Source organism: Sciurus carolinensis, chromosome 10, assembly GCF_902686445.1.
Source record: "Sciurus carolinensis chromosome 10, mSciCar1.2, whole genome shotgun sequence".
NCBI lineage: Eukaryota > Metazoa > Chordata > Mammalia > Rodentia > Sciuridae > Sciurus > Sciurus carolinensis.
Genome location: NC_062222.1, coordinates 26,583,745 through 26,598,200, shown reverse-complemented (window position 1 = coordinate 26,598,200; position 14,456 = coordinate 26,583,745). Strand labels below are relative to the sequence as shown.

Genomic DNA, 14,456 nt, shown 5'->3' with positions numbered 1-14,456 from the left:
TTCATAATGGCCTGGTTTCCTCCTGCAGTGGCTGTTCACAAAGATCCTCTTTAAGTTCTTGACTTTTTCAACCAAGAGAGCAGGAACTTTCTTATGTAAGTTTAACAGTGTGGACAACAAGAAGTACATACTTCCTGAAAAGCTACCAGTTAAAAGAGCATCAGTACCAGGCGTGGTGGCACATACCTCTCATCTCAGCAGCTTGGGAGGCTGAGGCAGGAGGATCACAAGTTCAAGGCCAGCCTCAGCAACTTAATGAGACTCTGTGTCCAAGGGAAAAGAGGAGACTGGGGATATAACTCAGTGTTTAAGCACCCCTGAGTTCAATCCTCAGTACTGTGCCCCCCCTCAAAAACAAACAAACAAACAAAAAAAAACCAGTAGTCACTGTGGAAATCTTAAGTAAATAAAAGTCAGTTCTGAGACATCCAAACAAGGGTGGTCAAATGGAATTAGAAAGGGGAGGTGAATAGGTAATTAGTGTCAGGAATGTTTGTGCAATGAGCATTAGCTTCTTTTTATTTATATATATATAATTTTTATATATTTATATGTTTAATGTACATTTATATATACATTTTTTCAGTTTTCTCTGCCTAAATAAAAGAACCATTTAAAATTTGTAGAAAAGTCTTCGAAACTCTGATGTCAACATGTAAAATTCCACCCACGTTCTACCTGTAGAGAAGCAGTGCTGCTGTCTTTAAGTAGTCATCAAAGTAAGACTCGTATGCCCTGAATATCTTGTGTCATCTAATGGATGGGATCATTTATTTAATCTGTGTATCATAGGTAAACAGGTAAATGACATTGTTGTAAATACAGATGTGTGTTGCCTAATGATTCTAAGTAGAAGGAATATACTCTAAAATAATGATGAAGTGTAGTAAACACATAAACCACTAGTAGTCTGGTCATCTATTATCAATATTGTGCTGTACATAATTGTATGTGCTATACTTTTATGAGTGACAGCACAGGAGGTTTGTTTACACCAGTGTCACCACAAACACATGGGTCATGTATTACACTATGATGACGTTGTAAAGGGTATGAAGACACCAGGCCATAGGAATCCATTAAAATCTTATGGGTCCACCATCATGTATGTGGTCCATCATTGACCAAAATGCCTCTATGTGCACATGACTAATTCTGTTTCAGACTTTATGGAATCTTAAGTGGTACAAAATAGATAGGATTGGTCCATATTTTATTTATTTATTTATTTATTTTTTGTGTGAGACAGTGCCATTTATTATCACATAGAGTTAGAGACCAAGGCCACAGTGCTGTCAAACACCCCCCAACCTGTTATAAAAACAACAGAATAAGACAAAATACCATGGCTCAGGCTGAACCATAAGCAAAGAGTGGCTCCAACAAAAATAAGACAAACATAAGACACAACATCTCTGCATGATGATATAAAAATTGCCACGTCCCACGGGTAAGGATTGGACCTAGAGCCTTATGCATGCTAGGCAAACACTCTACCACTGAGCTACATTCCCAACCCTTTTTATTTTGTTTTGAGACATGATCTTGCTAAGTTGCCCTGGCTGGCCTCAAATTTGTGATCCTCCTGCCTCAGCCTCCCAAGTGGCTAGAGCATACCACTGTGCCAGGCTGGGCCATCTTTAAAAAATAACATAATAGGCCAGTCATGGCAGCACACATCTGTAGTCCCAACTAGTCAGGAGGCTGAGACAGAGGATCATCTGGGAGCAACCAAGTCAATCTAGGGGGACCCTAAAAAAATCATCTATATAATACCAAACTGGAACTCATCAGTGATGCTTGTGAGTATGCTACAGAATCTCTTCATAAATTCTACTCTTCCTAAATTAGAGACGTCTTGCCACTCTAACATGAGGTAGAGGACAGATTCCCTTTACATTACCTCCTCCCCTCTGGTGGGTGCACCTTTGTTCATTCATGGAGACTGAGTCTTCCCCCTGTTTCAAAGAGTGAGACCTCGCACTGCTGACTTACTTAGTAAAGTCAGTCCCTACCCAATGAGGTTTGACTTTTCTTTTCAGTTAAGTGATCAAAGCCAAATCATCAAAGCCTGAATTCTTACAACAGATTCTAATAAATTCCAAGTTGGCTATTCTTCTTAGTTTTAATCAGAGTAAAAGATGACATTTGCATTTTTGTCATCTCTGTTTCAAAGTATGTGTCATATTACTAGATTCAGATCCCTCATCAGTGCGATCTTTTTAGCCTTTGCCAAAAAGTTGTCCCTACCAGAGCAGGGACTGTGTCTGCATAAGTGCTGTGACGCCCAAGTACACATTGTACCACACATATCTAGATCACTTAGAACTCGAAGTTACCATGAAGGTGTGGATAATCTGGGGTGCTTGCCGTCTCTGACCTGCAGCAGTTCCCCACCCCTCCCCTAGAGATGCTTCAGTCACCTGGCTCTCCGTGGGTCCCTCCACTTCCGCCCTCCCACCGTCTTCCTGCATTTGTACACACACAGCCCTCAACAGACCTTGTGCCAGCTCGGCTTTGGTTTTGTCTTTGTGCTCACAGGATATTCTTCCACTTCCTCACTTAGCTTTACTAACCAAGAGGCAGGGATGAGTGGGGTGGGGAACACGGGGTGTTTGTGACTCTGTGTGTGCGTGCTTGTGTGACATCCAAAACCAGCAACCCTCCCCTGGTCCTCCAGCCACCTGCTCTCACCTTGAGAATCACTGCTGGTCTTGGAGTGACCAAACCTATCAGGCTTACCTGGTGGGTCCCCAGAGTTAGTACAGTGTGTGCAGTATTTGGCAGGTAAACTTTAAAGTTAAGGCATTTTATTTTAATTTTCTTCTTCTTCTATTATTATTATTTTTTATTACTATTATTGCTCCTGGGAATTGAATCTAGAACTGTCTAACCACTGAGCCACATCCCCAACCCTTTTTATATTTTATCTAGAGACAGGATCTCGCTAAGTTGCTTAGGGTCTTGCTAAGTTGCTGAGGCTGGCTTTGAACTGGTGATCCTTCCGCCTCAGACTCCTGAGCTGCTCAGATTGCAGGTGTGCGTCACCGCACCCAGCTAAGACATTTTATTGAATAAATTTTTCATGGAAATGGTGTCCTCTAAATTTATTAAGGTAATAAATTACTTTAATCTAGTAATTTATTCATATCTGAATATACAAAAGTTCAGAAAGCCTCTGCAAGTTTATTCTCTCCTAATTATTTAAAAATTAGAAACTAAAAAAAAAATATGGAGGGAATGTTGCTAAAGATTATTTCATTTGAAATTAAAAAAAAAAAAAAAAAAATTCTTACTCTTTGAGCTCAGTGTATAGCCAGAATGAAATTTCCATGTTTGCTATTGATCTGTTCTCATTTTTCTTAAGGGGATTTTATCCAGATGTTTTGTTATTGTTGGCAGAAAAGCAAAGCCTGGATCTGCCCTCCGTGATTTGTTTTGTGCAGTCTTGGCTTTTGGACCAAAATACTAATCGCTCATTTTTGCCAGAAATTTTGCCTTCCCACTAATGTATTTCTTGAGAATTGCACAATATTCTTGGCTACTGTGAAAAATTACTTTGCTTCCTATGTAAGTATATAAAATATAAATATTTTTAAAGTGTAAGTATATAAAGCACACAGAGAAGCAACATACATACTTACGTATATTCAAGCTAAAAGACGACTGTGTGACAAAATGTGCTATCCAATTATTTTTAAATTTTGAGAAAAAAAAAATCCTCCATCCAAGAACCTTTGTTCCAATGATGGGGAATGGAAAATATCTAAGTAGTGGATAATGTCCACTTACCCTCAAATTATCAACTCTTCATGCTCCCAGGAGTAACATTTTTTAGACATTGCGTGTGCTTATTTACATAGCAATCTAATACAACACTAAGACTGGATTTAGAGGACAATGTTTAAAATGTCCTCCAACAGCTCATCAAGTTCTTTTCTTGGATTTTATTCACTGGTTCAAGAGAGAAGTACTGTGGGAAGACATTTGGATTTTCTTAGAGCAGAGAATATGAAAATGAGTGTAGAATTTCCTGTTTCAACCAAGAATGGAGGAGGGCTGGGAGCCGTTTGCTTCCCGAGTGGCTACATTCCAGCTGTGCAGACTGGTCATAGCACATCTGCCAATCAGAATGGGCCTGGAGGGAAGCCCTTGGATGCTGGGGCTTTTTGACACGCATCGCATCATGACTCTGTTTCTCCTGTGCTCTGGTGTGTTACACCACTATGGTGGGGGATTTGCCATTGACTAAATAAACTACAAAACCGGGGTCACAGCCACAGCAAATGACATCCCAGGCAGTTTTAGCTCATCTTTAGCCACAGGTAAGAGTCGTTGCTTTGTTATTTGCGGGTAACTACTCTCTATCCAGTTTCCAGTTTTACTTCTGTTAGCAAAACTAAATAAAATCTAGAGAGGAATGGTTTTTAGAGATAACTGAAGTCCACCCCTAGTATGACTATGACTTTAACACTCAACAAGTGAAAAACGTGGTATTTGAATTTAAGGAAGGGGTACAAACAAATGAAATTAAAAGTTTTCTATGGTACAGTAATACTAAATCAGTGTGGAGAAATCAGAACAGGAAACATGAATGTTGTGCGCTTGGGGAGCATTGTATCTAAACACATGTGTTCTACTGTGGTTCCAAAAACTGGTTTAATGTGTACTCATGCCTGGGCTTAAAATTTTTTCTTCTTTATTTGAATCCATTCAGAAAGAACTGGTACATAGATCTAACTTTGAAAATCCAAGAAGTCTTCCATCTCTCTAGAAGTTTTAGAGTATGTTTACATTGTCTTCTTGCTGCCCCACCAGCAATGAAGATAAGGGGGAAATAACAGTTACTGTCTCATCTTTACTTTGCTATTCAATTGGTATTTTTTAGCATCAGTTCAGAAGATATTATAGGAACCTATATTGATAATATTCCATAAGATTTTTTTAAAAAAAGAAATTGAACAGAACTCTGTCATCATTTGTATATTACTTTGTCAATTTTTCCATCCCACTGAGACTTCATTTATGTTTTATTTTTAAGTATGTTCTAGGGAAGAAGCAGTTTCTCAGACTCAAAAACAGACGGCTCGTAGGTTTTGTTGCTGTTTCTCTTGGATGTGATTATCTTTGGGTTGATTAATGTCACTAATGGCACTTTGTAGCAGTCTAGAGAAACACTTTTGAAAACTTCAAGCAGCTGTGCGCTTACTTATCCTGAAGTGGAATTTCTCACCTTTGGAGTGAGATAATTATTGGGGGGATTGTCCTGTGCATTGTAGGACACGGTAACAGTGTCTCTGGTCTCTACTCACTCGAGCTCTCTCCTCCCCAGTGTGACAACCAAAAAAATGTTTACAGATAGCACATTATACCTAAGTACTGGTGCAACGTGGAAATCAACTTCTGAGATGCTCTGGGTGGGAGAGAGTTAAGGATGAGACTGCTGGGCCCCATGTATTTGCAGATGTCGTAGCTGATGGCTCATTTTTTCCTCCCCATTCTGTTAGAAGCTTCTGCCAACCATGATTCATGGGATGATTTTTCTGAGCTGCGTAATCTGTGGCTTTTCAGTTTCCTTACTTTCCTTCCTTGTCTAAATCTGTTTGGGTTTTAGCAAAGTGTTTAACACAGCAAAGATCTTTTAAAATGAAATAATACTTGTCATGACGTATTTTCCAAGTGCGTTATTTTAACAAACCGTAAGTTTTTCTGCCTGTCCTTCCTTGCTCCTGTCTTCCTCCTCTGCCAGGCGACAAGTCTTCCACCCTGATGAGGAGCATCATGCAGGGAGGATGTGGGCACCTGAGTGGTTCTTTGTGAAATCTGATGTCCGGGCAGCCAGTGTTTAAAAACTTCTTCCAGTGGCTCTTAAAGAGCATTTGCGGGGCCGGGGTTGTGGCTCAGGGGTAGAGCGCTTGCCTAGCATGTGTGAGGCACTGGGTTCAATTCTCAGCACCACATATAAATAATAAAATAAATGTCCATTTACAACTAAAAAAATAAAAATAGAGCATTTGACTTACAATTGTCTTCTTTCCTTACAGACCGCAACGAACGAAATAAACCAGAGCATCGTTCTTCAAGGTAGGAGTTTATGGTCTTTAACTATTTTATATATTTGAAAAACATTGTTTGGAGGCAACACAAGTGTCCCTTTTAGGGTAACTGTATATTGGAATCTTCTGTGACATCCAGGAAAGCTTTTTTTTTTTTTGGGTGCTGGGGATCGAACCCAGGGCCTTGTGCTTACAAGGCAAGCACGCTACCGACTGAGCTATATCCCCAGGCCCCGCTTTTTTTTTTTTTAATATTTTTTAGTTGTAGATGGACACAATACCTTTATTTTATTTATTTACTTATATGTGGTGCTGAGGATCCAACCCTGTGTCTCACACATGCTAGGCAAGTGATCTGCCACTGAGCCACAACCCCAGCCCCAGAAAAACTTTACAAGGGAAATATTGTTATTCTCTGAATAAATATCCTTTATAAAATTACTACCTGGAAGACATGTGTTACTTTGAAAATTTCAATCAGTGACAGATACATCTTCATAAATTATTTTGTTCTCATTTCCTTCCTTTTGGCTTATTTCCCTCTCCTCCCTTTAATCAGTACATACTGATTAAATAAGTCAATGTGACCTAATCTGAGAGAGGAATATACTTGCATATTTAGCATCTTGACTAATTATTTTTCAGGTATAATTTATATACGTTAAATTTTACTCTTTGCATGCGTCCTGAGTTTTGACAGACATATCAAAGCATGTGCCTACTACCACAATCACAAAAGTTTACAAGATTGATTTTTAAAACAATTTAAAAAATAATTTTAAAAAGTCAGCATAAGGGGACTCTGAGAGCATGCATAACTGTGGAAGACATGAAGTTGGAATTGTTTTTTTGTTTTTTTTTTTTTGTTTTTTTGTGGTGCTGGGGATCAAACCCAGGGCCTTGGGCTTGCAAGGCAAGCACTCTGCCTACTGAGCTATCTCCCCAGCCCCGAAGTTGGAATTGTTAAAAAAAAAAAAAAGTTCAAATGATAAAACACCAGTGGAGCATAAATACATGGAAGAAATGTAACTGAAAGAACATGTTGAAAAAAATCTTGATTTAGTTCCTTGTCAGTTCACCAGGAATCAAGATTTTTGTGATTGTCTCCAAACCCTCCCAAATGGTTTGTACTGATTTGATTGCGTTGGGAGAAGTATAATACCTGGTATAACACAAGTGGTAACTCTAGGCCACACTGTTGATACTCTATCCAGTCCTGGAGCCACAAGGCCTTGCAAAATCACAGTGTGTGGTGGAGCAGCTACATTGGTATCCATGGAGCACTTAAAAAACAAAACAGCACCCCATGACCCACCCCAGAGAATATTCAATTCATTAATTCTGGAGTACATTCTCGAGGTCTGAATATTGAGCAAGTCCCCCAATGATTCTGATGCAGACAGGTACAGACCTCTCTGATCAAGAATATAGTAGCTGGTGTTGGGACAGGGAAAATGAGGGAAAAGTCAAAGCTTAATCATAGGGAGTCTGGGTTGAAGAATTGAGAAAATTTAGCCTAGACATGGAAGTTCTGGGATGTATTTGGGACAGAAGTGGTAACTGACTGGTAAACAGAGGAGACTCAAGAATTGTTCCTCGCCTGGCACTCTAAGTAATAGCTGATTTCAGGTCTGTGGCAGAGAAAGTTCATGAGGCTGGACTCTGAGCTGAGATAGGAGGTTAGGTGCTCAGCTAATGGGGTCATGCCAAAAAAGACACAGCCCATAGCTTCCAGAGACTTCCTTTGGATTTGGTATGTGTCTCAGTGGTAGAATGCTTGCCTGGCAGGCTTGGGGCCCTGGGTTGGATCCCAGGGCACCCCAAAAATAAAAAATAAATAAATAAAAAGGGATGGGGAGAAAGAGGCTTCCACCAGTCAAATTTGGAACGATTTCAGGACAAAAAGAAGATAATAATGGGTTAAAATATGTTTTTAAAAATCCATGTAGAATGAGTGATAGACTTGAGAATATCATCATTGTGCAGTTCTCCGTGTCATTGCTGGTGTAGGCAAGGGTCATCAGTGGCAGCTGACCCTTCTATAAAGAGCTGCTGGGGATGTAGCTCAGGCAGAGCCCAGGCCCAGTGTGTGCACAGGACCCTGGGTTCCATCCCCAACTCAGAACAAATAACAACGAAGAGTGGCGGTGTGGGCACAGGTGTTCACATGACCTTAGACAATCACCCCACCGTTTAGTTTTTAATCACAAAATCGGGACATTTACTTTTTTAATGGAGAGAGGTGGTGGTCTCCACTTCATCCAGAAGTCAACTTGTACATCCTCACTTGTGAGACAACTTGGCCCTGTGAGCCTACAGAGGATGCAGTCAGCAGTGCACACACGTGATGGTGAGATTGCAGTGAATCACTGGGTCAATCTTAAAGCAGGGAAAACGGAACCATCTTCATTCACCAGCTGGTGGACAGAGGGGCAGGCTGCAGTCTACACCCTTCGACCCCCTGCAAGGGTCAGAGTACACCTTTTATATACCGTTAGTAAAGCCAATACATTAATCAATGTGACTGTTGCTATGATTTAAAACCATAAGCAAACATCAAGACATCTAAAATCATAAGCGGAAGGGGAAGTGGGTCAAAACGACCCTAGTTGAATACAAGTTAAAGAATGGTTACTGATGTCTAGACAATCATTCTCTGACAGGGTATGTTGTCCAAGAAAATTGGGAACTAAAAAGAGAACAATTTTACATTGTATGAGAACAAAAACATCTTCATTTCTAAGCAGGATCAGGATAGCAGAGGCGGAGTTTTCTCACAGGAGAAGCATTTCTTCTGTGACAGGGAGTCTCAGGGTAAAATGGAGTCTGTTTGGTCATTGCCCATGTAGCCTGGCCCATAACACACAGATGCACGTATATAGTAGTCCCAGCCAGCAAAAAAAGATGCCTTGAAAAACACAAAAAGACTTGGAGAATATTTTAGATTGAGACAGATCAAAGAGCAGGTTATGTTGGTGGATGCCTATAGTCCCGGGTACTAGGAAGGCTGAGGCAGGAGCATGGCAAGTTTGAGGCCAGCCTGGCCAATTTAGTTGAAACCCGGACTTGGAATGAAAAACAAAAAGGGCTGGGATTAGCTCAGTGATTGAGCACACTTGGGTTTAATTCCCAATATGGAAATGGGGGTGGGGAGCAGAGAGACATTGATAACTAAATTCAGTATGCATATTTTTTAAAAATCTGGTAGTTAGAAAATTCCAAATTTTTTTTAAAAATTGAAATGAGAGCAATTAGGAAAATTTAAATATGAAATCGGTTTTAGATCCCATTTATTAGCATTATTTTGAGGTATAGAATGGAGAAACAGATGAAGATGCAACTGTGGGGAAATATTAGTAGCTGGTGAATAGAGGAAAGACATGTAGGTGTTGATTGTCGTGTTTCGTTAACTTTGCTGAAGGCTTAAAATTTCAGAGTCTAAAGCAGCAATGAAGAGCATCGTTCAGTGATGCTCCTAAAGTCCCAGAGGGCCAAATGCATGTCTCTGGGGGGGACGTGGAAGGGGAGGATTTCTGCACCCTGTGAGGAAGAATTTCCTGTTAGAAGTGATCGGCGGAGCAGTGGGCTACTCTGAGAGCTAATCCTGTCAAGGAAAGCCAAACGCGCTGGCGCTGGGGAAAACAGAAGATGCCTGCACCGCTACGTCATTATTCTGGGTGGCCCCATCCTCTTGCTTACTTAATAGCTAATAGATATTTGGGGGTTGGGGAGCTAGTCTGACTTGGGATGGAATAGAAAAGAGGAAAACATCCCCAGCTTCCTGTTCTCCCATTGTTTTTGGATTTACACTCCTAATCTTTGAGAGTCTATTTACCCGAAAGTCAAGATCCAGGTCTTTACATTGCTATTTCAGGCTGTGCTGTGGTACTCTAGAGGATGTTTGGAAAGTATTCCGATTATTCTTTACTCCCTCATTTATACAGTCAAGCTCTCTGGTCTTGGTCACCCTAGCACTTGGCCCACAATAAACACTTAATGAATAACTGTTTATTTGAATTAATGAACGCCAGCTGTAGAAAGGGAAACGTCAGTATTTTTCCCTTGCAAATTGGGAAAGAACCCAACTCTCAAAAGCTCACCCACGACTGTTATTGAATATGTTTGTGACAGCAAGGAGTAATGCCACGTAAGAAAGGAGAAATGTCTTTTCAAGAGACGGTTGTTTTCCATCTAGGGTCCCTGGTGAGACTGGCAGGAGCCTGCTCTGCTGGCACCCTGAGCTGGGCAGAGCGGCCCCCTCCGGGCCAGCAGCACGTCAGGCAGATTAATACCTACTGCATCCACGAAGCAGAAAGAAGAAAATTTAAACACAAAGTCACTTAATTTTGGTATGTTTTTTGGCTCTCCTCAGACCACTCAGCAACAAGAATGATGGGCTCAAAGCCCAGCAAGGATAAGAGAAACACATTTCTCTTGTGTGTGTTTTTACAAGGCCAAACACTCCTGTAGCTTTCCCAGTGAGAGGTGAAAAAATTGGAGATGTCTGCCTGTTCTTTGATTTCAGTTCTGAAACAAGAAGGAAGTATAACTCTTGTCATGTTAAAGGAAGGGTTTTTATTATGCTTAAACCAACACTTCAGACCCCTGAGCTAAATGGTACTGTGGAAGCAGTTCTAAGAGTCTTGATGGGTATCTCTTGATGACTTTGTTTTGATATTGATTTTTTTATTTGCTTGTTGTTGATTGATCAGTGTGAAAGTCAGAAGTATCTGAATTCTTCTTGTCTCAACCTTAGAGTCTAAATAAAACATACCACCTCCCAAATTGCTGTCCTGAAGGACAATCTCCCGTAGGAGAATCAGTATGTCAAGAAGTAAATACCAAGGCTGGAGGTCTTGCTCAGTGGTAGTGTGTGTTTAGCATGTATGAGGCCTGGGTTCAATGTCCAGCCACCACTGCATCCCCCTGCCAAAATGAAACTTGAGAGAGAGAGAGATGGGGTGGGGGGAGAAAGGGTAAGAATGTTCATGTACAAAAAAAAAGAAGTCTGAAGTAATGAGTTAAAGAAAATAAGACATATTTCTTTACTGTGGTACCACTCAGACCCTTTGATACTCTATAAAGTATTTTATAAAGCTTCAAGTGAGAGCTATACTATACATCAATTTAAAAATTTATTTGAGTTTGTAACTTCCCTTTCCAGACATAGCTATTAATAACATCTAGAAGAAAGTGCCCTGGAATAGCAGTTTGGGAACTTAATTAGAGGGAAATAGGAGCTAAAGATAATAACGAATGTTAAGTCCTGTGGCGATCAGTACCATGAACAGAAAATTAGGAACTCTTTTTATCACCCTGTGAGCGATAAATAATAGATCTCAATAACTTCTTGGGTCTGAATAACTAGCTACTTCATCTCAAATGCTTTGTCTGCTACAGGAAGATAATTCACAGCAGCAAAAAAGGAAAGATAGTGAAACAAAGAACCTTAACTCTGTGTCTCAAAAAATGACCATTTGAATCTTGGTGTCGCTAAAGCCTTTTTAAAACCACCTGTCATCATCTCTGATACCCATTAATAAAATTTAATAGAATTTCATTACAAATCATAAAAATGTAAAAAAAAAAAAAAGAAAGAAAGAAAAAAGAAACTCAAGGAAGTGATTCTAAAATGTACAAGGAAGAGCAAAACTATCCAAGACAATTTTAAAGATCAAGTATCAAGTAGGGCTTGGAGGTAGATTCTTGTAGGTAATTAAGACAGTGTTTTGTAGCAAACGGAAAAATAGGTCACCAGGACAGAATAGACAGAATAGGGAGCCCACAAACTATCTGATATAATAGAGGTGGCCTTGTAGATCAGTGAGGGACACGGCTATTATAGCAACAAATGGTGCTGAAACGATTATCCACGTTTTCAAAAATCCACATGGAGCCAGGAGCATAGCGCACACCTGTAATCCCAGGAACTTGGGAAGCTGAGCCAGAAGAATTACAAGTTCAAGGCCAGCCTCTACAATTTAGTGAGACCTTGTCTCAAAATAAAACATATAAAGAACTGGGAATGTAGCTTTGTGGTAGAGTACTCCTGGGTTTAGTCCCGAGTAGTACCAGAAGGAAAAAAAAATCTACACTGAGTTTGTTTTGTTATGGTGTAAGAATCAAAAAACATGAAAATAAGGAGGTTAAACTAAAACATTTGGAAGGAATGTATTGAGTATCTTTATGACTTTAGGGAATGAGTTCTTAAAGCTCAGTGACTACAAACCATAAAGAAAAAAATTTGTACCTTTTGACTGAGAATTTAAAATTTAGGTACATGAATACATCAAAAACATGTATAAAGGAAACTGTGACGGTGTAATGCATATAAGCAACAAAGGTTAGTGTCTAAGAAAAAAAACTACATTTCAGGAAAAAAAAAAAAAGCCAAATAGTTCAGTAAAACATGGCGGGATATATACAGAAGATGAAACTTAAGTAACCTAATAAAACATGAGGAGTTGCTCTCCTTCCTAGTAGTAAGGCATGTACCAGGCTGGGGATATCGCCGAGATGTGGGGTTTGTGAGTGGCGTGTGGGTACCCGGGTTCACTTCCCAGCACACAAAAGAACAGACAGCTTCCAGCGATACCATCTCACTTCCATTGGGATGGCACCGAAACCTCAACGATGGAGGATACCTAGCGTTTGAGTGTAACTTGGTACCACACTAAGGTAGACTTTTCAGGATCATGGAGTATGTATGGGAACCAGTGGGGTTGTGCACAGGGAGGGCGAGTGGTTGTGGGGGAGGAGTGGGAATTTACAAAGAGCGGGTGGAAAACTACCAAGGGGAAGCGTCCAGGGTGAAGGGAATTCTGTCCATACCTACCTAACAGGATTCTTACTGAATTCAGGCCAGGGTGACCAGCCACAGCCAGTGGGACAGAGGTGGTGGTTTTGAAGAACCTGCTCGGATATTGAGGGTGCTTGCTAAAACGACTTAGTGTTTTTTTCTAAAACTGGATTTTTACCAGGAGGTGCACAGATGGGCCTAGGAGAAGGTTCAGGAACCTGACTCAAGTTTGGCCAAGTGGAGACTCTGGTCAGTTTAGAGTAGCTCTGTTTGGATTAAGGCAACTACAACTACATAGAATAGCAGATAAATCTCAGGAACATAATTTTGGATAAAAAAATACAAGCTATAGAAGGACATGTACAGTGTGATGCCATTTGTATAAAGCTGAGGTCAGCAAATGGGCCTGCCTCCCGTTTCTAAGTAGAATTTTGTAGGAACTCATCCATGCCTGTTTGTTTGCTTATTTTCTGTGGCTGCTTTCCCAACATAGTCACAGAGTTGCTGCAAACAGGGACCATTTGGCAAAACACAATATGTTGCTTACTGTATATTTTTTATGAGATTACCCATATGTATTAAAAGTATAAAAAGGTGAATGGAAATGATAAATGGTGAACTTAGGATATTGATCATCAAAGAAATGGATCAGGAAAGAGTACACAGGGAGATTCAGGTACTTCTATACTGCTTTACTTCTTAAGCCAAGCAATAGACTTTGCAATATTATCTATTTTTTTTTTTTTTTTTAATTCTGGAAATGTTCATAATTTTAAAAAAAAAAAAAAAAAAAAAAAGGCCCTCAGGAAAATCTTCTTGAATCCTATGGCACTAATAAAGATATTTTACCGAACGTGACAATGAAATTGAATGAAGTCTATTTCTGAAAAAGGGAACCAAAAAGGAAGAAATAGCCAAGAATGTTCAGAAACACACACAATTAAGCACTTACGTTAGTCAGTTTTCCATCACTGTGACAAAATACCTGACATTAAGCAACTTAAAGGAGGAAAGGTTTATTTTAGTTCATGACTTCAGAGGGTTCAGTCCATAGTCAGCTGATTCTATTGCTTTTAGGCCTGTGGTGGAGCAGAGCTGCTCACTTCATGGCAACCAGGAAGCAGAGAGAAGCTAGGGACAACATATATCTTTCCATTTCATGTCCCCACTGACCCATCTCTTCCAACTAGGCCTCATATCCTGAAGTTTCCACCACCTCCCAGTAGTGCCACATAGCCTTTAGGGGACATTCCAGACCCAAACTATAACAGCAGTATTTTCCCTTCACCCCCACTCAAAGACCTTGCTCCTGTGTTACTGAAAGAACCCTCTTGCTCTGTAGATTTTGATCTCTTTGCCACCTAAGAGTTATACAAGTAATAATGACAATGTCTTCGACAGTCCAAAAATATGTGTTATGGGCTGGAGTTGTAGCTCAGCGGCAGAGCATTTGTCTACCACGTATGAGCCACTGGGTTCGCACCTCAGCATCACATAAAAATATTAATAAATAAAATAAAGGTAGTGTGTCTATCTACAACTAAAGATTTTTTTTAAAAAATATGTGGTATCTGGCCTTTATCCTTTAGGTAAATGTTAGA

General features: G+C 40.0%; 1 protein-coding gene across 7 annotated transcripts in view; it reads left to right on the top strand.

Moving 5' to 3' along the window:
• The window catches only part of Sh3d19 (SH3 domain containing 19), a 175,524-nt gene that overhangs the window by 83,693 nt on the left and 77,375 nt on the right, over positions 1-14,456 (top strand). For 5 of the 7 annotated variants that reach the window (XM_047566142.1, XM_047566141.1, XM_047566140.1 and 2 more), the window contains exon 2: positions 6,045-6,084. In XM_047566142.1, the coding sequence (XP_047422098.1) occupies positions 6,045-6,084 (40 nt within the window). Of the gene's footprint in view, positions 1-4,190; positions 4,326-6,044; positions 6,085-14,456 lie in introns of those variants that run through there. The other 2 variants (XM_047566144.1, XM_047566148.1) reach the window with 2 other exon arrangements.